Genomic DNA, 27,935 nt, shown 5'->3' with positions numbered 1-27,935 from the left:
GCTCTTCCCTGATGGCTCCTTTTGTATTTCCTTACTTATACATATTATGCCATTATGGAGCACCTCAAGAAAGTGTCTGTTTGCTCTTCTCACAGTTTGTTGGTATGACTCTAGTTTGACAACTGGAAAAGAAAAGGTAGAGAAATGGGTGTCTACACAGAGTGTCTTGCAGCTCTGCAGTATGGTTTTATAGTGCAGAGAAATAAGCTCTGGCTGGTGGCTGGCCTGTACTGTAGAGGAAGGGAGTGGCAGCTTTGTTTTACTTGTGGCAAAAATTATTGTGACCCATGCAAAAGTGTAGGTATAACCTTGCAGAGTTTCTGTGCATGCTCTGAGATTTATTTTTTAGCTATTCAGAAAATAAAATTTATTTTCATAGTATGCATTTTGGTGCTTACTAATGTTTACAAAGCTTCCCTGCCTTCCTCTTCTGTAATTAAAAATTCTGTCATTTGAGGAACCAAGAATTGTGAATTTATGGTTTAGGAAATGACTAACTCTGGAAAGTGTTGAAAAAATTCCTTAATTACCCACTGTTAGTCTGCATGAAGCATGTGATCCTACTTTCACTTAATCTATCAGAAAACAATCTTTAATTTCAGTGCAATGGGATCAGCTCTGTAACTTGCAGTGTATGATTTTAAAAAATCCTTAACCGCCAAACCAAGCTAACAACTTGTTTCAAAGCAAATATACAGAGAGCAAAGGTTTTATTGTTTATCAGGTGTCAGCTGAAATAAATGTTAACACTACAGTTCAGTAACTTGTGCAATGAGATATTGACTCAACCTTAATTTAGGGGAGGGAGGATGCTATTGTAGATGATCTGACATGTGTCAATACAATTTAAACTCTCATTGACCTACTCTGCCAAGAATTCTTGTGTCACTCCAGGAACTCTGTTCTCTCAGATGTTTTAGCTCAGTTAGAGGACAACCTGATATATTAGAACACTTTTATTTTTGAAATTCTGATGGGTTTTCCTATAGGTCACACTTCCTGCAAACCTCATCTTTAAATTTGCAAATATAATTAGTAAGGTAGGTTTCTTGGTATATTCAAAGAAGCACTGATTTCACATTGTTGAGTGTGATCAAACTTGTGCTTTCTCATTGTATCTTTATCTTACTGCCTTTATCAGGTACTCATTAATGAGTGAAGGATCAAAAGGTGGGACGGTGGCCAAGAAGCAATGGAGAATAAAAGCTTAGAAGGTTCCCCATCAGACCTAAAGTTAGTGGCTCACCCACGTGCAAAGAGTAAAGTATGGAAGTACTTTGGGTTTGATACCAATGCAGAAGGATGCATATTACAGTGGAAGAAGATCTACTGCCGCATTTGCATGGCACAGATTGCCTATTCAGGAAACACATCCAACCTTTCATACCACCTTGAGAAAAATCACCCAGATGAGTTCTGCGAATTTGTGAAAAGTAACACTGAACAAATGAGGGAAGCCTTTGCTACTGCATTTTCAAAACTGAAGCCAGAATCATCACAGCAGGTTGTTCAAGATACTTTAATTATGAAGACCAACCACAACTATGAAAACAAAAAGCATCAAGAGCTGACTTCTGCTGTGATTAGCTTAATTTGTGAGGGCATGTATCCTGCCTCTATTGTTGATGAACCCACATTCAAAGCCCTCTTGAGAACAGCTGATCCCAGATACGAACTTCCTAGCAGGAAATATTTCTGTACAAAAGCAATTCCTGAAAAATATAATGCTATTAGAGAAATTGTGTTAAAAGAACTCACTGAAGTTTTGTGGTGTGGCATATCCACTGACATGTGGAGGAGTGAAAACCAGAATAGATCTTACGTAACTGTTGCAGTTCATTTTCTCAGCAGTAGCCCTTCTAACAGCCTGGCTGTTAACTCGCGGTGTTTAAAAACATTTGAAGTGCCAGAAGAAAATACTGCAGAGACTATTACTCGTGTCCTTTATGAAACCTTCATTGAATGGGGGATCAATACAAAAGTTTTTGGTGCTACAACAGATTATGGTAAAGACATTGTAAAAGCCTGCTCCCTCCTAGATATTCCAGTACAAATGCCTTGTTTGGGGTACACTTTTAATGCAGGAATACAACAAGCTTTTCAGCTTCCAAAACTCTGTGGCCTTCTTGCCAGGTGTCGTAAACTGGTGGAATACTTCCAGCAGTCCACTGTAGCAATGTATATGTTAAGTGAGAAGCAAAAGCAGCAAAATGCTCTTCACTGCATGCTTGTAAGTGATCGTGTTTCGTGGTGGGGAAGCACCCTTGCCATGCTGCAACGTCTTAAGGAACAACAGTTTGTAATTGCAGCTGTTCTTGTGGAGGACAGCAATAACCACCATCTGATGTTGGAAGCGAGTGAGTGGAATACAATTGAAGGCCTGGTGGAACTATTACAGCCATTCAAGCAGGTTGCTGAGATGATGTCTGCATCAAAATATCCAACAATAAGTATGGTGAAACCCCTCCTCCACATGCTTCTGAATACCACATTGAACATCAAAGAAACTGATCTGAAAGAAATCAGTATGGCCAAGGAAGTCATAGCCAAAGAATTATCAACAACTTATCAGCACACACCTGAAATAGACATGTTTCTCAATGTTGCAACTTTCCTGGATCCTCGTTACAAAAAACTACCTTTCCTTTCAGCATTTGAGCGGCAGCAAGTTGAAAATAGAGTGGTAGAGGAAGCAAAAAGTCTTCTGGAAAAAGTAAAAGAAAACACATTTAGACCTGAAGAGAAGTTCTTCACTGTGTCAGAAGAGCCACCAGTGAAGAAAGTAATCATCTCTTCTACCCCGCCCCCCACCAGTGCAATCAATAACATGCTTGCTGAAATCTTTTGCCAGACAGGAGGTGTGGAAGACCAAGAGGAATGGCACGCTCAGATTGTTGAGGAATTGAGCAACTTTAAGTCACAAAAGGTCCTTGGTTTAAATGAAGACCCACTTAAGTGGTGGTCTGACAGACTAGCATTATTTCCTGTTTTACCAAAGGTACTTCAGAAATATTGGTGTATTTTGGCCACAAGGGTCTTCCCCGAACGCCTCTTTGGTTCCTCTGCTAATGTTGTAAGTGCTAAGAGGAACCGTTTAGCCCCAGCTCATGTTGATGAACAGATCTTTTTGTATGAGAACACTCGTAATGGGTCTGAAGCAGAACCTGAAGATGAAGATGAAGGGGAGTGGGGCTTGGAACAGGAACAAATTTTTAATTTAAATGACTCAGTAAATGTAAACAGCAATTTCTTTAATATCCGAGACAGTGGGTTTGTTTAGCAGGAGTGTTGTGGTACATTTAATAACAAAGAAAAGGTTTTTTTTCTTAAGTTACCAAAAAAAAAAAATCTGTTTGATGGTATGGATACTGTAAATACTCAACATAGATTTTGTTTAAGCCTCCATATTTGTGTTGCTCACTATCTTAAAACATGAATGACTTGGGATTATACAGCACTGAAACAAGTAAGTGAGTATGACAGATTCCTGATTCCTGATTATGGCCCCAACTTCAGGAAAGTGCTTATGCGAGTGTTTAATTTCCATTAATTTCAGTGAGACATTAACACATGTTTTGTGCTTTCCATAATGGGAATGCTTTGCTGAACTGATGAAGTTTTAAATATATACAAGTCCATTTGTAAGTCGTACATGGGTTAGGAGTCCAAAGTTTTAAATTGTGCTAAATTTAAGGCTGTTTTAAAATCCCATAAATTAGATCAGCAGAAACCTAGATAATTATTAAGACACAACAAAATAAGTTTAAAAAAATTGAGCCTGATCTTTTTTTTCACTACCTCATACCTTAGGCCTGGTCTATGCTAGAAGAGGTATACTGATAAAACTGTCACTTAGGAGAGTTTGTGGTGTGTGTGTGTTTGTGTGTTTGGGTTTTTTTGTTTTTTAACTGATATTGTGATGCTGGTACAGGTTTTAGTGTGGATGCACTATTGGTATATCTTGCATCACTTTCCAGGCTAGAATAAGTGGCATAAACATTATGATACAATATAGTCAAAGTGGCAAAGCTTTCTAGTGTAGACAAGCCCTGTTGTAGTTCCCTTTAGCTGTATGAAGCGATCACAAATCACAATCTAATCAAATTGGTGGTATTTTATAATCACTTTGCACAGGTACAGGGTGGCTATGCAAGGTGAAAAGGAGCAAAGGAGTCGGGCCAACTGCTAATGGAGAAAGAGATTGTAAAACTGTAAGGGCCATCTGTGTAGTAGGAGTTTTGTTTTATGAAATGTTTACCTTTTAATTTAATTTGCAACTTTGCCCAGGGAAGGAAGAAAGCCTTTCAAAAAAGTAAGCTTTAATTTTGTGTAGTCAAACAGGAAAAAGACCCCTACGCAAGTTGTTTGATTTAAAATGTTTCCTATCATGTCAGCACTTACAAACTTTTTCCTCTTGCTTTGTCTCTAGCTTCAGTTAGGCGAGAGGGCATTAGTCTGGCCCACTCAAGTATTTTGGGTACTATTTCCAAATAATCACTGTGTACTGCACTAGCTCCCCCCCGTGTGTGTATGCCTAAATATTACATCTTCTAAAGTACTTAGCAAACAAATCTTTTAATAAGGTTTTACAGGCTGAAATTAGTCTATGGTCCACTCTTTGGCTAAGAGCGGAGAGTTAGCCAGCATTCTTCGGTTATATAGGGTGGACTCTTGGAACTGATAATAGGCAAGATTTTTTTTCCTTCTTTTTCATTCTGCAACTTGATTTATTCAATGTATTCTCATTGGATAAAATGTAAATTCTCATTAGTTTACAGTGCAACATGAGGGTAAAACTGGGATGCCCTTTGAAATTCCTCTGCATCATATGATCTTGGGAATCATTGACTTTTTTCCGAGAAGAGAAATATTCACTCTGTTATAGTAGTCTCAATGACTGTCTGGCAACACACACGTATGTGACTTCTGGATACCAGAGTGATGGGCAGCAGTATAAAACCCGAAGATAAAATGTACACATGTGTATGTATCTGATTTATCTTATGCAGCACTGATTTAGAGAGATGTCCACCAAAAACTGCTCAGTGTATTTTCTGGGACAGTTGTATGGAATTTATCATCCTGATTGTGCTTATAGATGCATGGTTTTATAATAGGGATGGCCATAAACAAAATTTTAAAAGTGAAAATTTCAATGGTATTTAATAGGTCATCTATTTGTATTACCAAGCTGTATATATTTAAATTTTGTTCTTACAGCGCTCATCAATTGAGACTGTGTGTGTTCATTTGGGAGTAGTGGGGGGAGAGAATTTAGAAACAGGAAGGAAAGTGAACAGTAAAGTGATGTAAAATACCCGGCAGGTTTCAGCTCAGGAAAAACAGGTGCATCTAGTAATAGAACTTGGATGGATGGGCCTCCTCAATCTCCACTACTCTGCACCTTGCATAGTTATTTATGTTTGCACAGCAGGTGTAAAATACATCATTAATACATGGCATTGCTTTACATCCACTTTGCACAGGGGTCCATGATTACAGAAAGTGCAAAGTAGTGGGAGACTGGGTCTGAAGCATATGTGAAAACAAGTGTAGTTTGCCCATGAAGGGAACAGAAGAATCATAAATTAAGTGGGGGGAGGAACATGAAAGAGGCCCCTCTTCTTTTAGCTTGAGTCTTCTATATACCCTATTGGTATATAAGATAAACTTAGTATGTACATCCAGTTAACATCAGCTGATTTAACTTGCATTCATGTTCAAAGTAAATTATACCACTTTGTTACCACTGGATTTGGCCCCAAAGTCTCTGCAGCTATTGACGCTAAAGGCTGAAGTCTGTTCCCTCACTAGAGTGCTTTATAAGTAGCTACATTTTTAAATCAGTGGAGTTATGTTGGTATAAAGATGATGATCAGCCTCTAGGCCCAAATACTTCTCCCCAGTGCTGCCCGGTCTCCAACTTCTGCTGCCTTCTTCGCCTTCTCATGGCTAAAATTATTATGCAATGCAACGTGTTTGCCCCTGAATCAGTTTTACTAATACCAGTGCAGTGCACTGTTCTCTTCCTTTTAGCCTTTTAATTTTTGGTATCCAAAATAAAACTGTAATTTGTTCATTTGATGTGTCTCCGTGTTCTAAAGAAGCCATTGTTAGTCCTATCCATTGTCTGTGAGTTTTTATTTAATGTTATAAGCTTGGAATATTGTCAAATAACCCAGAGAAATAAATTAGCTACTATTTTATTTGTCTGATGTGTGTTCATATATTCAGCACTTTATGATCTGGAACTCTAGCAACCAGGACAGATTATTTTAAGTTTTTCAAGCTATATGTATTTTTTTCTTTGGATCTTGAAAGTTACTGAAATATTCTGTACAAATCTTTTTGGATTAAAAAGATATCAAGATAAAAAAATGCTTCTCTTACTGACAAGTTTGGACAGTTTATCTTGGTAAGGATTGTACATAGCATTTATTAAACAGTATACAAAAACCTGTTTGTATGTGTACTAGGGGGTAGAGGGGAACCAAGTTGCATTCTCCTATACACTTCCACAAGATGAGTAAAATATAGGTGATTTTCATCCGTTGCTGGATTAGTATATATTAAAGGTTATGCAATAGGTTTAGACTTTTAAAATTTATATTTCCTGGAAGCTGTATGTACATATGGCCAGAAATTGTTGCTTGTGGGGACACAGAAAAATTAAGGAGTTGTGGACAGAAATACAACCTCAGATTTTATTTTGTGTTTGAAAAATGTGATTTTTTTAAATTTCTTTAAAAAAAAATATTATGATTAAAAGACAAATTATTTGACTACTACTAAACTAAATATTCCACATTCAACATTAAGACTACATGGTGGTAGAAAAATGCTATTTATGTTTTTTGAAAGAATGTATTTTGTGACCTAGAAGAGTTAAAAGGAGCTATAAAATCATAGAAGCTGAAAAAGCTTTTTTCAGCAGGCTATATATACTTGAGTTTTCCAGTCTTAACCCTGTTTTTCAAATTATAGAAAAGTGCTGTGTGTAAAATGTAATAGGTGCCTCCTTTTAAAGTTTTGGAATAACTCTGGAATTCTGTATACATTTGGATTACAATAGAAACTAGAAACCTTAATTAACATTAGCATCCAATTGTGCTAGGCCCTCTACAGTTTACACGAGGATAGCGAGAGTTGCATCATACCCACAACATTTTTACTCTTTAATTCATCTTTCTTATCAATGAAGCATTTTCTTTAGTTTCTGACTTTTCACATTTTATGCCAACGATTTTATATTGGTAAAGAAGACAGTTGAGTTTACACAACGTCTAACTTTTGTTTAGGTGCAAAATCTAATTAGAAGAAGAATAATCTGGTGGTTAGGGAGTTCTTGTTTCAATTTTCTGTACTAAGACAGCTTTTCTGTTTGACACCTATGCCTCAGTCTCTCATCTGTACAAATCAGGATGATGTTTCCCTGCTTCACAGGAGAAATCCATTAAAGGTTGTGAGGTTCTCAGACTACTGTAGCTAGGGGTTGTAAAAGTATCTTAGATAAGAATTACTCGCTCTTTAAATTGCACGCTAATGTACCACTTGTGAGTAATTCTGTTGGACCCGGTTATCTGTTGTCTGGCATCTTGTAATTCGGTGTATGAAAATTTATAACAACTGTCTACCAGTTGAAGCTGATGGCAGTGTTAGTTTAGACATAGTTGTCATCACCTGATCTGTCTTTACCATTGTACAAGTTAAACCTGCTGAAAAACATGAGCCTGACACAAAAATGGTTAAACTGGATAATGTTAGGTTATGTAAGCCCTATTTACTTTACTGTTTTTAGCTGTTCAGCTGAATAGGTGATTGTAGTACTGGGAAATTTTTGTACATTTTTTTTTTTTGCTTCATATGCAAAATGTGAGAATCAGACAGTGTGATAGAGAAGTCTTCTAGGTTAGAGTATCATCTATATTTTCTCTTGAAAATGTACTGTTTTGCCCCTCTTGAAATAATTGAAAACTTGGTAAAGAATATTTTGAGGGAAAAAACACCTCAATATGTCCTTCTGTTATTTCCATTTTAATATCTTCTTTATAGAGGACCAATTGTCCTGAAGATCTTATGACTGATCTTCTAAAGTGTTACAACGCTGGTATTGGCTACCCTTACTTTTGTCAAGAAGATTTGGTTCACTTGGCTCTTTCATGGTTTATTGTCAACTGAGACAAAATATGGTGCCTCACTATACTACATCCAGGTTACTACTTTTCTGTAAAGAATTTGCTTTCTTATATAGGAATGTGGGAAATTACAGAACAATTCTTTTTATAGTAAAATAAAGTTGTTGCTTTATATTTTAAATGGCAGTAAACATACAGTAGCATCTGCAGTATTTTGTAGCAAAATGCATTTCTTTATCTGCATAACTGTATCCCTACATTTTTTACACTGGATTGGAAAAACAAATTCTCTATATGCTTTGAGTTTTATGCTCTCGGTTCATGTAAAAACATTTCTGTCAGCTTGAACATTTATTTTCCTTTTATTTTAGCCACCCTCATTTTCTGGTTCTCAGTAATCTATGATTGGACTACAAGGAGATTTAAAAAATAAAATTATCACACTAATTACAAAATGTATGTATTTCAATTGGTCAAGTTTTATGGCATGCTTTAAGAACAGTTGGTCTAATTTGAGTTGTCCCTTTTCAAAATATAAGGGAAACTAAAAAAGAAAAAAAGACTCAAGTAAGGTTCACTCAGCGATTAAAATGTTAAACTGACGATTTTGAGCACTGTTTCCTTTTCCTTTATTTCCTTACAGGAGGTAATGAGTTATCTCACTGTCAAATGTAAAGGTCAGTGTTCAAAAATGAAGGCACTTTTCTGCAGTATTTCTCTGTGATAATTAGGCCTGCTGTCTATTTGTAGGCCCTTTAGCCTGTATGAGAGAGCTAACAAGGAGATTTGGGCATATTATTTTCCAACACTGTTAAAATCAGTGTTTATGCTCACTGAACTCATGATCCAAATCTTTGATGTTGTGCACCCTGTCTTCTTATTTACACTTGTGTGAAAATGGGCATTCTGATGAAGCAACACATTTTACCCCTACTTTGCACAAATATGGGCCCTGTTTCTGAAAAGTATTTCCATTCTTGAAGGATGTCGACATGCATGCTGCAGTAGGCTTGAAGTGTTATTGTAACTGATGGTCCAAGAAATATGAAAAGCAAGGGGTTTCTTTCTTTTGTTTTTCATAACTTTTTTTTGTTACTGGACCAGCTGTACAAGTGGGGGAGATTTTTGATAAGCTCTTGGGCACAAAGTGCCCTTCTTCAGGTCTGGAAAAGAAGCAGAGACAGTCTAAGCTAAATACCAAGTAGAACAATTTCTGGTATTGTTTCACTGCAATATGTAAATGAAAATACTGAAAGAAGTTGAAGAGTGCTGCAGAACTGGAGCATAGATAAGTTATCAGAAGCAGCTCCAAAACAAGTGACTGTTCAAATGATATAAAAGATGCATGCACCCATTTTTATAGCTAAGGAATAGGTCTCTGGCTATAATAGCAAAGTAAAGGCACTTGAAAAACCCTATATCTGGCCAGAGCAGGTTTTCCCTGGCACAGTCGCTGTGAGAAGCAGCTGGAATAATGCTCGATGACAGACTTCTCAAAAACTGACACTTGAGTAGATCTGGCAGTATGTTGAAATGGGGCCACACCATTAAGCGATATGGAGATTCCAGCCATGGCAGTGGATAGCCCTGGGAGGCTGCTTTCATTCAAAGAGGTCCCTCAGTGCTATTTCTAGCTTCGGGGTGGGCAAATGTGACCCAGGGGCTTGATACAGCCCGCCAGGCCATTCTATCTGCCCCGTGGGGCCCTTAAAAAAATTTAGAAAATATTTATCTGCCCTGGGCTGCCTGTCATGTGGCCCGCAACGGCTTGCCAAAACTTAGTAAGCGGCCCTCTGCCCAAAATAATTGCCTGCCCCTGCAGCTGTTTCAGGAGCACAAGTGGTTAAAAATAATCTTGGCTGGCTTGTCTCATACTATTCCAGCTTGGCTATGGGTTTTTGTGCTGAACCTCTTCAAGACGCAACACAGGCCCTTGTTCAAGCACTGACTAGGGCCCAAATTTCTGTATGAGGTGTATAATGGTAGAGAACTGGGCTCAGCATGGATAGAAGGCATGGTTGGAGAAAATAACATAATGGTGAACATTAGTAAATGTTATGGTTCAGTATTTTAGCGGTAGAATTTAAAGAATTATCCTGAATTCTCGCTTCATGTTTAATTTAAAATAACTTTTATAAATATTCCTTAATTTGACCTCATTGACATTGCACTCACCAAATTTCATGCTTTTATAACTGATGTGAGAGACTGCCTTCTCTGGCACTTGGAAGTATAAACTCTTACTTGGTACTGTAGCTTCTATTCTGCTCTGTGTTGTAACGCTTACTGTTTGGGTGGCTGATACTGCAGTCCTTTTTTTCTTGTAGAAATACTATAGACATCAGTGGATACTTCACCTGCTGTGGTTTTCCAATATTGGGTAGGCTGATCTTGCTTCATTTTGTCTAATGCCAGGGATACGTACATAATTAAAAATGAAAATAAATATTACAGATATCTCTATTAGTATTCTGAAGTGGTAGGTAAGACTAAATAAATCATAAATGCAGTTATAAATCACTAAATTTAGATAGGATGGCAGCTTCTTAATTTCCTTGATTGATTTAATGCAGTCAGAAAAATTCTATTATAGGTATGCATGTGTTTGTGAGAAAAATGTCATATGTACAAGTAATTTCCCAGATAGACCAAAATATATTTAAATACAAATGATATATATAATTGAAATTACAGTTTCATATTCAGTTGTTCAAAAGATTTATCACCTTGAAACAAAAACTGTTGCTTTATTTCATGTGTGGGTGCAATACGTAATGTTGCATCTTGCTTGTTTTTATTCTAAACATTTTGTTTTTCATTTGTGCGATTTTCAAAATGATTAGAAAACAGGATTAAAAACGTTTTTATTATTTGGTATCTTTTTTACTTGAGGCATTGGTGGGATTTATGATTTATATAATTTACTACCAAATGTTCATCCCCAAGAAAAATTGACTGCTTGCTTGAAACTTTCAGTATTTTGCATGAAAGATGGATCTTCAACTATGAAAACATAGTTCAACAAATTTTTTTGGAAAACAAGTAATGGGTAATTCTATTCTGTCTGTGATTTAATTAGTCTACTACCCTGAGAGTTTGTAAAGGAACAAAGTAAATTAATTTATGTCCTAACTTTGAGTTCAGTAAGCATGTGGTTTTAAAGACCAAAAATAAATAGAAATAATGTAATTAAATTTTAAAATATTGCTTTGTTAATGAGAACAAAATGAAACTGTCCAATCCAATTTTTTTCAAATCTAGGCTGAGTATAGTGTAAACAAACAAAACACATACTGAAAGTAAAATTAGATTTTTCAGATCTTTTGGTTCTCATAATCTGAAATATTTTCATATGAAACCATTTGGGCATTAAAAACATGATATTGGGTTAGAAAAGCTATCTGTTTTGTTTTGTTTGCTATGCAAAACAAGTATTTTTTTTTTCTGAATCCTGTGATAGTTTATACAAGTAGTTCAAATCTATATTTTGGAGCATGTATGCTGACAGGTTGGTAAAATGTGATTTGCTTATTTGTGTGTATTGGTTCCTTCTAAGGGTGTAAACAGACATCGAACAGTGAAGTGGATCAATTTGTGTCGGGATATGTCTCAGGACAACTGATCTGCTTAATGGGGTAAAACATACATTGCCTATTGTCCTGTAGGGTTGGTGCCCACAACTCCTAGGAGCAGCTGGGGCCTGCCATTCAGGACAACACTTGGAGCACCCTTTTGCAGATGGGAATATCTGGGGGTTTCACCTTTTTGTAAAAATGTGTGGACACCAGCAGAAGAGTACTTGGGGATTTCCTGGATGCACGTCCCTGCAAATGGGGAAATCCATGGTTTCCACTCTTGTGCAGATGCTCACCTGGCGAATCCCAAACAGGATAACCTGGGCAAGTGATCCCGGGGCTTTGGGGCCCCGTGTGGTGTGCCCTGGCAACGGGAATTCCTGGGGCACGTTGGATCAGGTCTCTGAAGCCCTGGGAGAACCTGCCTGGGATAGCTGGAGAGTGCAGGCAGCCCTGCCTTCAAGCAAACAGATGTCCATCACCAGTGTTGTGGCCCCAAGGGCATGGACACACAATTTTGGGCTTTTGGGATGTGACAAGGGGCATAGACATCTGTTTCCTTGGACTTTATGCTGCCATAAAAAGTTTTATAGTGGCACAAAGATGATGTCTGTTTACACCCTAAGAATAATTTCCCTAGAATTTGGATTATTTTAATTCTTTTGCCATGTTCTTACTGAAAAATGTAAGCTGTATTCTTGATTGTTTTCTCTTAAAGTATACTGATCATCACTTTAAAATTAGGAAAGTCCCTATTCGGAACATGTTTGCCTTCATGCTGGATGTCTTGAGTCTTGTACCTTGTATAAAAAGCTTTTCATACATGCAGTCACTGAGCTCCTAATGCTGTTGCTACATTTCTAATTAGATAGTTTTGATGTTTTTTTAAATGCTCTAATTATGGCCGTTTGACTTTTGTAGGTAGCAACATTATTTTGGAGATGCATGTACTACATGTGTCAATTTACGTTTTAAAGCTCCTTTTTGGCAGTGGTATAGCATCAGAGCTATGTGATGATACAGTAAGCTTGTTATAGGTAGAAGTAGGGGTAGAGTGAGAAATGGCTGTTTTCACTGACTTGCATTGACTTGCATGCCAGACACGCTACAATTCCACGTATTTCAAGAAGGAATTGTGCTTTTATTCAGTGTTCCAACAGTAAAAGCTTTAAAATGATTGCCTACATCCTGTCTTTTGCTACACTTCGGCTTAGATAGGTAGTCTGGAATTATGGTGCATGATTAAAATATAAAATTATCCATGTTCCGTCTTTTCAAAGCCTGACGTTTCAATAGACCAAACAAATATTTATGAACATTCAAAGTTTATCCATACTAATATTTATGGGCTGTATGTTAGGTTCAAAATGATGTTCTGTGGAATGCAGGCAGTCTTAAATAATAACATAATAGTGAAATGTAACAGAAGAGTATAGTAATTTGTCATTGTAATTTATTCTTTGGTTTATGGAAAAAGCCTTTCCAGGGAGATTCTGAAGGAAAATATTTTTTTGCACTGGTTCTCTGTTGTGGCATACTTGTAAATTCTCAACAGTGAATTATCTGGCTGCAACAACATGTTACTTTGATTAAAAGTTCTCATTTGAAGGATAAGAAAGCTCTATCTAAAAACATCCAGAGTTTTATGCATAAGGAAGGAACATTTGTGAAGTTGTCATTACTCCAAAATTACAATTTTCCTTCTAGGTTTGCTTGTTTCAGGTAGTAGATAAATGTCAGTGTTCATTAGTTATGCCTTTTTGACAGGTGTGGCAGAAATTAGCCCTATACCCTTCCTGGGTGCATCTACATGCACAATTAATGTGACCCAATAAACTTCAGAGCTGTTCCAGGTGGAGCAAACTGCTTCTGGGCACAGTGTTTACACGTGCACCAGGGACATCAGCAATTTGAGCCAGGGTGGAGCAGCCCCGTGGTTGGCTGGGCTGATGGGGTGCAATGTATGCTTGCAGTCAGCATCTACACATGTGTTTCAATGCAGTTAATTACTCCACCGTAAGATAGTACTGTCTAGCATAGTACTATCTTATGGTGGAATTAATTAGTTTACTGAGCCCTAATACCAGCGCATGTGTAGATTGTGATGCTTAATGGCAGAGCTAATTAGGCTACTCCGCAGTAAAGCACACATGTAGATGCATCCCGAGTACGATTCTGATCCCACTTCCTCTCTGAAATATTGTACTACTTTCTGTGCCCTGTCCTGTGCTTTCTGCCTGTTCTGTTGCTCTCCTGTCTATTTTCTGTCCTATCAGCCACTGTGCTGCCTTTCCCCTTCCTGATCTATGTGCCATGCAGAGGCTAATGGTGGCACTTGCCTCTGCAGTGGTGGTATCCCTGCAGCAGGTTGGCCGCCCCTGAATTACACTAATGCTACTAAGAAACAAGTTAATGAAGAGGTCTGTAATGCAAATTCAAGACAACTTGGAATTTATGATAATCCCCCAATGATTAGATTCTACACATGGGAAATGATAAATTTATAATGTTTCATGTATAGACTTATTTATGGCAGGGTCATATTAAATTTGTCCCCTTCTTCTCCCTGTGCTCCACCATTGCATCAGGAAAATCAGGGGCAGAGAAGACAAGCAGCAGGGAAAGTCATGGTGCAGGAAGGGAGGCAGGCAGCCTGCCCCCTGACCTTTGCCCCCACTGGTAACTGTACACCCTGGTGCATGTTCCACTGTGCCACTTGCCCTCCCGTGGTGCCTGCTCCCCCACCACTTGTCCCTCATGCAGCCTACTCCCCCTGACTGGCTCCAGCCCTGGCTAGGCATCCTCAGGAGCTCCTCTTCACTCCCCCTACCCCCCACACAGTCTCCCCCACACTACAGACTCCCATGCTTCCCCTCCAGCACTGTGCAGTTTTCCCCAGATCAGGGCCAGAGTTGGTGCTGTAGCTAGAGCTGGAGCCAAAGTCATGGCAGTTGCCTATCCTGAGCCATTCTCTAATCCAAGATGAATTCTCTTTTTTCTTCCATGTAGCACAGTGGTAAAAAAACTTCCTCTTGGATTTGAGTAAATATGGTATTTACATTTTGAAATATTAGGTGTAATTCTTTTCTACCCTGTGCTTTGAATACTTACTCATTTGTCTGAACTGTTAATAAAGCAGGGTAATAATGTGTATACAAACTTTTTCCACAAGTGTAAATAACTGCCCATGGCATCAAGATGGTGGCAGATTATGCTCTTCATTTAAAAACCATGTTCCTTTCCCATTAGAAACTAGAGGATGCTAATTTTCTTCATCACAATTTATCAATAGGGAAAGTGGCTCTGTCACTGAAGCAAGATTAAAAGCAGCTACTGTTGAAGAAATGTTAAAAACCCATGTAGTTGATATCTAGATTTATTAATTTTTTTGCATCTATACAACATTTCAGTTCGAAACACTTTTTTCCATAAGGTAGAGTCATGCAAACCAGTTATCTAACAGTATTTATTTGGTAAGTTAAAAATTGTGGGTACAGAGGGGTACACACATAAAGACACATAAGAATAGCTAATTGAAAAAAGGTGGGTAGTGTTTAAATGGCAACATTTAGCGGGATCAAGATCAGGGTCTCATTGTACTAGATACTGCACAGACAAGGAATTTGCCTTAAAACATTTGTCATCTAGGAAGACCAGACAGGTTTAGGACAGGAGAGGAGTCAGAGGCATAGAGAGATGAGTTGATTTACACATTTTACATAGGACATTGGTGGCAAAGTTAGAAACGGATCAGCTAAAGAGAAGAACAAAATGTCATCACATTATACTCTTTCTCATGACCCAGTACTAATGATAGTCTTACTCCAGCTCTCCTGATGCAATAACTGCTATGCTATGATTTTATAGAAGAAAAAGAAATGAATGAACATTTCAGGTGCAAGGCAGAAGTGGCATATGGACACACATACTGTACAGCATACTTCCATGATTTTTCTTTACTATTATATTTCCTATATTAGGCTTCAACAAGCTTGCCTGAACCTTTTCAATAAATCTGGGGTGTAGGTTGTAGCTGTGTTGGTTTAAGGACATAGGCAGACAAGGTTCTTTGGGCGAATCTGATATCTTTTATTAGACCAACTAAAAGATATCAGATTCACCCAAAGAACCTTGTCTTCAATAAATCTGTGTTCCTGTGCATGTTTATAGAAAGAGATTAGAGCAAGCTTTACTGACATGTTAATGTAGAATGCAATGTGATGAAAGCAGTACATTGGCCATGAATGGTAAGAGTTAAGAAATGCCACTGGTTTGTAAAGTAGCTGTAGCAAATGAAGGATAAATTAAGAAGTGTCATACTAACTTAATTTATTGTTTTATTTCTAATCATTTTCATTCCTTTTCTCTCCAAATAAACAGATTCACTTTGTAAAATGCCTACTTTTGAAATGCCTTTGCTGCTGAAGAAATAACTTTTTTTCATGATGCACAAGGCAGAACTTCAAATGTAGTGTATATATCTTTCTAAAGATGTTTACACTTGCTGAGGACACGTGAGAGTTAAGCGGGGGAGAAGGAGGAAGAGGGAGAGAGACTGCATAAATGATAACTTTGCTAGTGAGTTTCTAGATGTGTACTGACAAGGAAAAAATATTGCATGTATTATTATCTGAACATGGGAGTAATTCCTACGGTGAAGTGGACCCACATACCTTATAGTAAAGAACATTAAAACAGCCTGAAGGATAATTAGTTTCCCTGGAACTGTGCAAGAAACTGTCAGTTTTGCTTGATATTCAAAACAAAAAAAGGCAAGCGCATAGAAAATATTAAACTATTCAGTGAAATTTTATCTTTATTTTGTGTACACTTTTTGTCCTTTGTGCAAAACTAGGGGATTATGCTGAGATTGATAGGAGATGCAACTCTACCTTAACCTAGAGGCAAGGTTCATTGTGGCCTGTAAATTATATCGTCATACTCCTCTTTGCCATGAGGAAGGGAAATGTGCCAATTAAATAGTAACTGCTTAATTTTCACTGCATACCCATTGGTCATACTTGTAGTCCATTTCCAAGTCCTGTAAGAGAGTTGCATTACAACTCTGCATTACACAGGGATTGTGGCTTTTTGCTGTTGCCTCTGTGTGGCTTACTGATTGCTAAAATTGTTTGCCTTTTGAAGGTTAAGTGCTTGAGTGGAGGAGATCAGATGGACTTTTCTCTTTAGATTTATTTATTTATCTCTTCCTGGCAGCGATTTTTTGAAATTAACATTATAGTGCTTATTCAGAAAGAAAACCTCAGGAATGGTAGGAGTAGAAATTTAATCTTTTGTTTTATGCTGAAGTATTGAAAGATGCCTAAAAAGTCAGTGGATGAATCTCCTTTTTCTCTGCACTTCTGAAAATCAGGCTAATTTGGGTGTCCTAAATGTATCCAAGCTACCTATTTTTTTTTTTTTTATATTTTACATTGCCAGTTTCACAAAGGCCAACCTTTGAGAGATCAAGCATATTACTACTGGAATGATGCATATTTCCCTATTGCTATTTAATGTGGGAATTATTTTTTTACAGCAGACATGAAGCCTGCTTTTGCTTCCCTTGTATCTTGTTTTGTTCTGACTTACGTTATTCCAAATGTTAATGTCCATTATATGATACTGGTCCAAAGAGAGACTCATATTTTAGGCCCCAAGTTTAGGCTTAATAAAACTGGTTTTAAAGATAAAATATTTTCCCACACATTTGTGGGAAGCCTTTCCTGTCCAGTGGAGGAAAACCAAACATAGTAGCATTGTGTTAATATGTGAATGAGTGTATGAATTGTAAATCTATTTTTTCTGTCCAAAGGTGAGTGAAGGAGCAAAGAAAGCAAGATGCATAAACAGTTAAAAACATTCCAAAATTCACTTTAAAATAGCTTAGGACCTATTGTAAACAACATGTTGTTGATTTCAGGGGAGGTTACTTCTGGTACCAGAATTTTGTCTGAAGAGACTACAGGATTGGAACTTTTATAATATACTTCCAGTGCTTTATTCCAATACATAGCTTATGTCAGTACAGAACAGGACTGTACCACTCCTTGTGCTATTTTAATAATTATACATGTACTAAAATGATAATTTCTTTTATTCAGTATCATTCAATTAGTGGAGATGATTCCCTGCTGGGTTAAATAGTTTTGATGAGCATAAAGGATGATTTGAGTTAGGTATAAGGGTGAACAAGGCATTCCATTCTTTGTTCTTTTATTTCTTGATATTCATACTTATTAGTAGGAACAGAAAGTAGGTATGTGAGCACCTAATAATATAGATGGGAGACATAGTGGTTGTTTTTAGAGCTGGTGCAGCTAAAGCATCAATTAATTTCAGAACTCAGGATTACGCCATTGTATATATGCAAATTATGATCTCTTTTTTTGGTCCCATGCCAATGGAGCATGTTGGTATAGTGCTGGTCCTACCAGACAGTATAGCACAGTAAAAGAGGAAGCAAAACAAAGCTGTTTCTCTTCTCTGGCTGCATTTGCTTCTATTACTACTACTTTCCTCACATACCGCTTTCTAGTTTTGTATCCTCTTTCTCACTCATTCTGCTACTATTTAATGCTCTTTTCCAAGCATTGGCTAAATTACCTCAGTTCTCTGTGACGGGCTTTAGGTAAAATTTAAGGATCTAGTCAAGTAGAACAACTGGTTCCAGAGTAATTGGGTCCTGCCTTACTCATCCCAGAGGAAGGGGAGGACTAGTTCCAGTGGGGCAGCCTCTACCAGGTGCACTATGCCCTTTCCCCTCCTGCCCTAGCCTAGCCCTGAGGTGAAGTTGAGTGCGTGGCTGGCTCAGTCCAAGAAGGTGCTGCGGCAACTGGAGCAGGTGGTGCCAGGTCTGGGGGGGTGCCAATGCCCCTTCACATGGTGAGTGCAGCCCTGGGGTATTCCAGTTGGGGTGGCCACTGTTGCAGCCCTAACACTCCCCCTGGGATCCCTGCTGCATCACAGTTCCTCGAGCATGGGCCCATGGCATTCCTATTGCATGAGAACCAGCAGCAACCCCTCAGACATGGTGCTGCCTGCTCCAGCTGCTAAGGCATCTCCTTGGGACAAGCCAGCCATGTGCTTATTCCCATCTCAAGGCTGGACTAGGCCCCCTGTGGCCACGGGTGGGAGGAGAAAGGATGCAGCACACCTGGCGGAGGCTGCCCACTGGGAAGGGACCTCCTTGTCCTTTGGGGCGAGCTGGGAAGGGTCCAGCTCAGTAGTGCTGAGGAGCCTTCCGACTCTAGGCGACAGTGGCACAAGTGCGATGGGAGGCGCAAGGGTTACCCTGCTTGGGCCCCACCACTGTGGGGGGCCAGACAGACCCACCATGGGGCCAGGAGTCTTGCTGCTGTGGCAAGAATGTCCTGCCTGACCCCTGTGGCTGGCTTGGCACCTCCCTCCCTCCATGTAGTGTCAGAATCAGGGCACAGGAGAAGGCCACAGCATCCTCAGCCCCTGCCCTTGCCCATGGGGATGAAAGCAATGGCTTTACAGTGGCTCAGCCTGCCTGTGGGTCCCTGGCAGCAGCCTGGTGCCCACACAGTGTCAGGAGTATGGTGAAGCTATAAGGGGCCGGGGCCAGGGCCATTCCTGGCAGAGGTCACTAAACTAGGTATGACCTATCGGTTAACCTCCAATTATATTGGCTAAACAGTTAAATGGATAATTTTAAAAATGATATTTACATCCCTATTAGCTCTGAGATAACACAGCTAACAGAGTGAAATGTGATTTGTATTTCAATTAGAGTATCATAAAAAGGAATTGTATATGAAGTTCAGAGTAGCAGCTACAGAATCATGACTGAGGAACACCAAGCCCTCCACTCCTGCAACTAATATGTACATGGATGGATACTGTCACTCGTTAAAAGCCCCAGAATGGCTTTGTCATGGGTCTGCTCACATGAGACCAAATGCAAAATCAACAGCCTTATTTTAGTTTAGACTAAATTTGCATTTGCAGTCTAGGCTAAATTTTGCTAAACCAGAAGACAGGAGAGCACTCTGAAAACCCATGGTTATATTTTTAGAGTTCCTTTTGAAGTAGAGTCACATATTAACACGTCAGTTTCTGTTTTAGCTGATCAGATATGGCCCCATTTTTTGTTTGTTTTGTTTTATGAGTAGATAAGTGGGCATTTTGTCTGTAATGCAGACACCTACACTTACAGCATTTGGAATAACAATGTGGACTTTCTTGATACAAGTAGATTATTCAACACATGAGACCCAATGGAAGTATAATTCTCTGAACTATCTTGTATCGGTGTCCCTACATTTATGCAGTTGATAATTGTTATGTTTGGCCCATTACATATAGAAGTTAATTTACAGAAATAATTGGTGGCAATTTGCACTTTCTGAAAAGGTTCATTTCAAACATTCTGTTACCCTTTGGCAATTTCTAAATTACAGGATATTTATGAACATTACTAATTTTCAGTTGGTGTCTTTATCATACTGTGTGAAGATAAGCTTAGTGAATTACAGCCACACACATCTAGTCTTGCAAAGTCTACTTTGGACAACAAGGCTTCACTTTTCTACATGAAATAGTGTTGTTGGAAAGGTAATATTTAGTTCATTTTCAAAATGAATAGAAAAGAGAGGGTATTTATAAAAGCAGAAATCAATTCTGCCATTTTGTTGTTGTTTTGGGAATTTTTGTGTTTAAATAAAATTGGAGTTCAGATGTCTTTTGCAATATTTGTTCTTTAATTGACATTATAGCAGTTGGTTTGATGCTACAGTAAGGGCCTTGTTCCATGGTAATTTTGGACTACTCCTGAAGCTCTTAAATCCTGGATTGTCCGCACATTAACACCTGAAACTGGTTTTAAGCATTCCTTATGTGGTTCAAATTTATGCCACTCTAAGGCAGGATTATCTCTGATCCATTTTACCCAGCTTTTGTTGCCCTGAGATGTGGCCATGCTAGGCTACACCTTGGTGTAAATACCCCACCGACTCCCCTCCCCTGCTGGTCCTGCTGGGGCCCACTGCCCTCCCCCCCTGACACTTAAGATCCCTGCTCACTGCCTTCCCCCCACCTCCTTGTGGCCACCTGCCCTGTCTATCCTGGGAAGCAGGCAGAGAAAGGTTAATCTGCCTGCCCTACCACCACTGCTACAGCTGCTGCTCTCTGGGCCAGAAGAACAGCACCCTGGCAGCAGCAGCAGTGGTCAGGTAGACAGGTAAACCCTTCCCTGCCTGCTCCCCTGAGACAGACAGTGTAGGTCGCAACAAATAAGTAATGTCCCAGGGATGGGGGGTGGGTCAGGCAGGGGGGAACTTTGAGGAGCAGGGGTGAGCCCCAGGGGCAGGGGGAAGGGATTCTTATTTTTCAGTCCTCCAGGCCCTTGCTGCCCTGCAGTGCAAGTTAGCACTAACACCCATCACAGCATAAGGTGTAACAACGCCTTAAGTTGGTCTTCATAGACAACGCAATGCCTAAGAACACTTTAATTTTTTTTCCTGAACATAGCTGTGTACTGAAGATTATAAATCTTGGCTCTGAGATGCTTTTGTTTTCTGTAATGGGAGGCTTTTCAGAAAGATTGATTTCTGAGTCGTCTTCAGCTATTTCAGAGCCCAGGAGAGTGTCTACACAGAATCATTAGCACTATTCAGCATGGTAAAGAATCTACTGGAATGAGAAGAATATATTATCTTAAAATTGCCCCTCTTTTGTATGAAAAACAAGCAAACAAAAAGAATACTAGGAAATAATATGGAAACCCACAACCTTTTATTCTTTAAGGGTCGTGTTGGTAGGATGGAAAGTATTATAATTAAACCTTAAGGGATGGCTAATTGATGAGACGTAGCAACTGTGTGGCGCATGGCAGAAGGGCAGGGGCAGGCAAGAACAATGGCAGACAGGGCTGGAAGCAGAAAGCAGAGCAACAGGTCATGCAGGGCACGTGGGGCAGGAAGCAGAATAAAGAGCAGACAAGGGATCAGAAAGCAGGGAACAAAAAGCAAAGCAGGTGATCAGGCAGAGGAAAAGGATTGATGTAGCACTTAAGGAGGGTGCCTCCCTTAGCCCCTGCCAAAAAGGTTGGCCCCCACTGCCTTAAAATATGTGGAAAAGGAACTAACCAACATGAAGATTGATTTATACATTTTTCTCCCATAAATTATATGAATTAAAGTCTGTTCTAAGACATTTCTATGACTCCAGTGATCTCTGAAAATAAAGATACATGCAATTTTAAATTTTGCTCTAAAAAAATGTATTGTGGTCCTGAAATCTTGAGTTATAATTTGTATTTCTTACAAACTTAAAACTTGACATTATAGAGGTTTTGAATATTCAGTAAATTCAAGATTAGCTGCCTAAAGTTGTCAATCAAGACAGCCCAGGCAACAGTGCCATGATTCTGGCATATAGCTCCTCAGACTTTCTATGCTACTGTCTATGCATATAATATTTTCTGTTATATATTTGTCCCAGACAACAACTGGCATTAAAGTTTTGTTATGCTCAGTGAAGTACAATATAGCATAAAAATGGTCTCTTTTTCCAAAGAGGTGGTATTTCAAAACCAAACAACAGCAAAGCAAAGCAAAACAACAAATCATATGCCATTGTTTAGCTTATTTTTTAAAAATATTTTGAAAATGTTAACCCTTGTAGAAGCAGGAGTAGTGTCTTTAAATCAGTAAGAAGTGAGTGTTGCAATTGACTTCTAAGGGTCAGTGTTCATCCTATGAAAATAATAAAATATCATTTTAACTATTCAACGGTATACTGAATATAAATAAGATACTTTTTTCACAGTAATGCCTGTGAAGAAGTATCAATGCAATGCACAAATGAGTTTTACTGTAACATTTTACTGAATATATTACATGGAACAAAAAGCTCCAGAGTAGTTACTATTTTGCACAAAGTTTGTATATACAGTTTGACTAACTAAAGTAAAACATTTGTACAGCCTCAGTGAAAACTTTTTAGAGACTTTTTAAAAGAAAGAAAAAACTTGTCGCTGTGAACACAACATATTTTTTCATTTTCTTTTCCTGTCCTATTTCAGGTTTCCTTTATATCCATTAATATCCCTGTTAATAGGATAGTATTGCTTTGAATGGTCTTAGCTGTATTCGTGAATACATTTTGTGAATCCCATATTACAGTTGCTTAGTTAATAGGAAAGAGGGCAAGAAGTACAAAAGCACATTAACGGTCAGACTGAAGCATCTTTTTTATTTTAAGAAAACAAAACTTAAATGACACTTTTGTTTACAAATGCTCTCTTTACTATCTGCAGTTCTCTTGTTCATTGGGCCTACTGGATCTGACCCTTATTTAGACAAATGTGTTGGGATTTGTCATAGTACTGGTTTAACTCCATTGTTTCTATTGATTTCTTGCAGGAGTGACATCAGATTTTGACCCAGTTTTTAGATCAGTGTTTGCCAAACTTTTCCTCAGCATGACCCCATTTATGGCCCTATTTCCTCAGCATGGCCTCTCACTACCAACCCATAGCTCCCCACTCCCACAACCTCATCTCCAGATGCTGTCACCCCACTTGGGGTCACAAGCCACAGTTTGGGAACTGCTGTTTTAGATCATCATGCAGTGAGACTGAAGTAGAAGAGGAATCTCCAAACCTATTGTCACTATTCTCATCCTTGTTGTTTTTTCTTCTTGAAAAACACCTTTATTATGCAAGCTTGTGATCAGAGAGAGGGGAGACCCTGGTAATCAGTCACTGGTGATCCCTGGCATAACCCTTTGAGGGCTTTGAAAACTAGGTCTGACGGCATGAATTTGAAACTGGGCAGCTGGATAATAGCTGCAATGGTGGAGCACTTATGCTTAGTTAGGTTGCTGTAGTTTGAACCAGTTGGAGCTTTTTCAGGGCTGGCATTGCCATTTCTGTTGCAATGTATTGCAATGATAATCTGGAGGTTACAAAATCATCAGGGTTGGTGCTAAAATCTGCAATTGTCTGACAAAGTGCATTTCAGTAGCTTAGGCCGGTCACAGTTGGGAGGATAGGACACTGAATATTTTTACTTACCCATTCCATAGTGGCAAATAGTGCAGAAGGAACCTGGGGCTGTGAGCTGTTTTGAAGGCAGCTCGCTTCCATTCAGTGATAGTAATAGCACGGTTTTGGCAGGTGTTTCAGTTTTTCCTCTTACTTCCCTAGGACATTGGGTTGGCTATAGTCAACTACATTTCCTTTAAACTGGTCTTGCTTAGGCCAAGTCGAAACTTTAAATGCTTTATCAGTTTGGCTGTGTTTGCTGTAATGGCAAAGAACTTCACCTTTGCTGATGTAGCTTCTGGCAGGGTTTTCATCTGCTAAATGGAATAAGCTATAACTGCATCTACATAGGAGACATTTTATGGCACAGATATGTCACTCTGGGGTGTAACCATGTTATCTGTTAGCAACTAAGCTATGCTGGTCAAAGCTATTAGTGTGGAACTAGACTTGGACAGCTGGGAAGTAAAACAGTGGCACACCTCTCCTACATGATTCCAAAAAATGCTTTCTCACTCACTTTATCTGTACTGATCTTTTTCTTCCTTCATACATCTCTAATTCCAGACCCTCTCTGTTCTCTGCATACTGTTCTTCTGCTCCTTCCCCTTTATTTGGCTTTATGCTTGCTAGTTATTGAAAACTCCAATCAAGCTAACCAGGAAAATCTGAGATTCTTCCTAACCCTATGCATTAAAAGATTCCCTGTGCCAAACATAGCAAACTTGGTACTGATCAAATTGAGAAAAGGCCAAATGGGTAAAAATATACTTGTTTGCATAGGGCACAGGCAGAAGTTACATTTGTCACATGATTGGGCCCCTGAAAGCACTCTATAGCCATGCCATGATAAGTGCAGAGCTGCAGAACACTTTTAAAGTGGCCAATCATGTAAAAAAATAACCTTCAAATGAGGTACCAGATGAAGGCACTCTGCTTTAGAGTGCCTTAGGGAACTTGTGTTCTCTAAGGTTACTTTTTCATGCATTTGGGGCTGGGCTGATACAGCCCAACCCTGCCCCCAGACCTGTCAGCAGGGGGAGGAGGGAGGCAGAAGCCAGCAGCAGTGAGTTGCTGGCTGAGTTTTGCCAAGCTTGAGGTGAGGGGGCATGGATCAGACCTCCCTGCCTCACTGCCCCTGGATGGGGTTTTGGTGGGAGCTGGGCCAGGCCCACAAAGTGAGGGGGCTCTGATCCACCCCCCACACTCTTCCAGCTTAGGTCAGGCAGAGCCCAACTGTGAGCTTACTGCTGTTAGTTTCTCCCTCCCTCCATGTTGACAATCCTGTAATTGGGAGGGCGGTCGGGGCTAGGGGGAGGGGTGGTTGCTGGAGTACCCCTACCTGCTGGGCAGGAAAGCTGGTGCAGGCAGCCTTGGTCCCTGTTCCCTCATTCCAACAGGTGAGGCAGCCTTGGTCCCCATTCCAACAGGCAAATGTCTGTTGGGTTGGGGGGGTGCTCTAACTCGTGGCACTTTATGTAAAGCACCACAAGGCAGAGCAGGGTCCTGAGCATTTTTCTGTGTCCATAAATTCTAACAGCAGCTAGAGCCTGAAGGTGCTAAGAGCTTTCTCCTAACCCAAAAATCATTGCATCTTTTCTACTATACTGTGGTGATTCCTGTTGAGAAGATAATGTATTGAGAGTGATAAAACAATGCCCAAGTTTCTCTACTAGATGGCAAAGTATAATTGAACTGAGCAGTCTGATTGCACATTACTTTGCCTGTGATTAAAGAGGAGTCTGAGCTTATGAAAATCAATGTCTGGAATTTGAAGTACTGCGTATGAGGGTGTGACATCTTTCAAATAATCAAAGAAAACTCGGTGCACAATGGAAGGCAAATGTTTGAAATGCAGCCGTGCAATGTTCAGGTGAAAAAGCCCCAAAGAGAGAGTTTGGAAACAACAGAAAGGCACTGTAACATGCAGTCTACTGTAGATCTTAGCCATTTTTCCCTTTCAAGTCCTATCATGCTTGATTTACTTCTGCTTGAAACTATTTAGAGTAACATTTTGATAAACACACAACAATTTTAAAATGTAAAACTGTGTAGGATGAACTTTACATATTTTAATTTTAAAATTATAGACAGCTATGCAATGAAGATTTACACAAGCTTTAGGTGTTCTTGGCTTTTTCAGTTGCATTGCAAATTGGTGTTGGGTATGGTGAAAAGGTCACTGTCTATTTAGAGAGACCCTATTACAAAGGAAGCATTCCTTGATTGGAGAATGGTGTGGAAAAGACTGTTGTAGATTGGATAGCTTAAAATTAAATGATCTCTAAACAAGTAATTGGATTTGGGCTTGCTTAAAAACATATGGTGTGCAATCATGGTGCCATTGGGCAAGCATCCCATTGATTACTATGGAAACAGAATTTGAACCTGAATCTTCAGGTTCAGAAGTCTAGTAGGATAAGAGAGTTCACTTTTTAACAAAACGATGTGCTCTTCATTAAATGAATCTGGCCTTCAAATTTAAGATTTTCTTTTTATAGCAGAGATTTCAAGTAAGAAGTAGTCAATAAATCAAGTCATATTCCTTGAACATTGCTCTTAACTCGTTTTTGAGGTTTCATCTAGTTAATGGTTCCATTTCATTGGTGAAGTATAAGCTACATTCTAACTGAAATATGAATAGCGAATAATAAATACTATGGAATGATAGTCCTTTATGTCAAGGCATTATTTTGGGATCTTTTCATCTGTATAGTAATTCTGCATATTAAAAAACTTTGACAATTTATATTAAAAGAATTTACAGAGCATGCACAATAGTGGCTGTTGTAAATTAACTAACTTGCAAAAAATCCAATGAATCTGCATTAAATTAATGACATATAACATTTAATTTTAAAATGTTTTCATCTTATTAGGGAATAAACATATTTCAGTTTTAAACCTTGTAAATCACTGGTATCTGCAACCTTGTTATGGACAAAGAAGATAGACACCCATTTAAATTTTTTTTCTGATTCTAGGTTAACAAGTCCTAAAAGAGTTTCCAAATGTCCTAAGAGTCCATTTCTTTTCATATAAGAGGACTCTTGAGTGTCTCTCAAATGAAGGAAACATTCCACTTCTAGGAAACAAAAGTTTTTTAGGTATCTTATGACTTAAAAGTAGTCAGCTAATCACAAAAATAAACTGCTCTTAGTATTAATTTTTTTTAATTAAAATTTTTCGTGTTCTAAGCCAAATCAATTCCAAATCTGTGAGTCAGTCAAGAACCATAAGTGGCCCTACTACCGGCAAACATCCTCCACCCCCACCTGAGGCTTCAGATGTTTCCAAATCATTTGGCAGGCATCCTATGTGCAGGCCCAAGCCTGGAGACTTAGGGTTCAGATGCCCCTGAGTTTCACTTACCCTCAGCCGTATGGCAGCAGGAGCAAGCTAGGGAGAAGTCTCTCATTTCCATAAAGTGGACATAAAGCAAGATCTTCTCACTCGAGCAGCAAGTGGAAGGTTTGCTGTACATTACCTCTGTGCATAGTACCCCAAGCCAGAAAAGTGGTTATCTCCAGCAAGTAGAAAAACCACCTCAGTGGTCATGCTATTTCTCTTGCCAGGTAAGTATTAGAATTAAATACATTTTGTATGATATTCAACTTGGTAACACCTGAACAACACCTTTATTATGCAAACTTGTGACCAGAGAGAGGGGAGACACACTGGTAATCACTGGTGATCCCAGCCAGTGGTGAAAACACTGATAGTCACTGTGAATGAGTGACTTGCAATTCCATTTTCCACATCTAAATCTGAATTTCCCTTGTTCTGCATCTCTACTAGTCAAAGTGTAATCCAATTCCCATGAATTGGAATTCCCCCTAAGGGACCATGACCACGGGGAGAGGGGAGTTCAAGAAGAGTGGTTGCTCCTCAAGGGGGCGATCCTCAATACACAAACTAAGTCTATTCCATCTCGGAGGAAAGGCAGCAAGAGGGCACAGCAGCCCCCCTGGCTCTCCAGGGACCTAGCAGACCTCCTGAGGCTAAAAAGAAAGGCCAACAAAGGATGGAGGATGGGAGTCACCTTCAAGGAGGATTATTCTGCACTGGTCCAGTCCTGTAGGGAGCATACCAGGAAAGCCAAGGCTGCAACTGAACTCCAACTAGCTTTGAGCATCAAGGACAATAAAAAGTCCTTTTTCAGATATGTGGGGAGCCGGAGGAAAAGCAGGGGCAACATTGGACCCCTGCTGA

At 39.1% G+C, this 27,935-nt stretch overlaps 2 protein-coding genes across 5 annotated transcripts in view; both read left to right on the top strand.

The window, feature by feature from the left end:
* Positions 1-6,206, top strand: part of ZBED1 (zinc finger BED-type containing 1) — a 12,032-nt gene extending 5,826 nt beyond the window's left edge. For both annotated transcript variants that reach the window (XM_006027312.3, XM_025208499.1), the window contains one exon: positions 1,142-6,206. In XM_006027312.3, coding sequence (XP_006027374.1) covers positions 1,193-3,280 — 2,088 coding nt within the window. In that variant the 5' untranslated portion in view covers positions 1,142-1,192 and the 3' untranslated portion in view covers positions 3,281-6,206. The remainder of the gene's footprint in view (positions 1-1,141) is intronic.
* Positions 1-27,935, top strand: part of DHRSX (dehydrogenase/reductase X-linked) — a 258,274-nt gene that overhangs the window by 5,522 nt on the left and 224,817 nt on the right. The window lies entirely within an intron of this gene.

Source organism: Alligator sinensis, unplaced genomic scaffold, assembly GCF_000455745.1.
Source record: "Alligator sinensis unplaced genomic scaffold, ASM45574v1 scaffold395_1, whole genome shotgun sequence".
Lineage (NCBI taxonomy): Eukaryota > Metazoa > Chordata > Crocodylia > Alligatoridae > Alligator > Alligator sinensis.
This window is presented reverse-complemented; position numbering and strand designations above follow the sequence as displayed.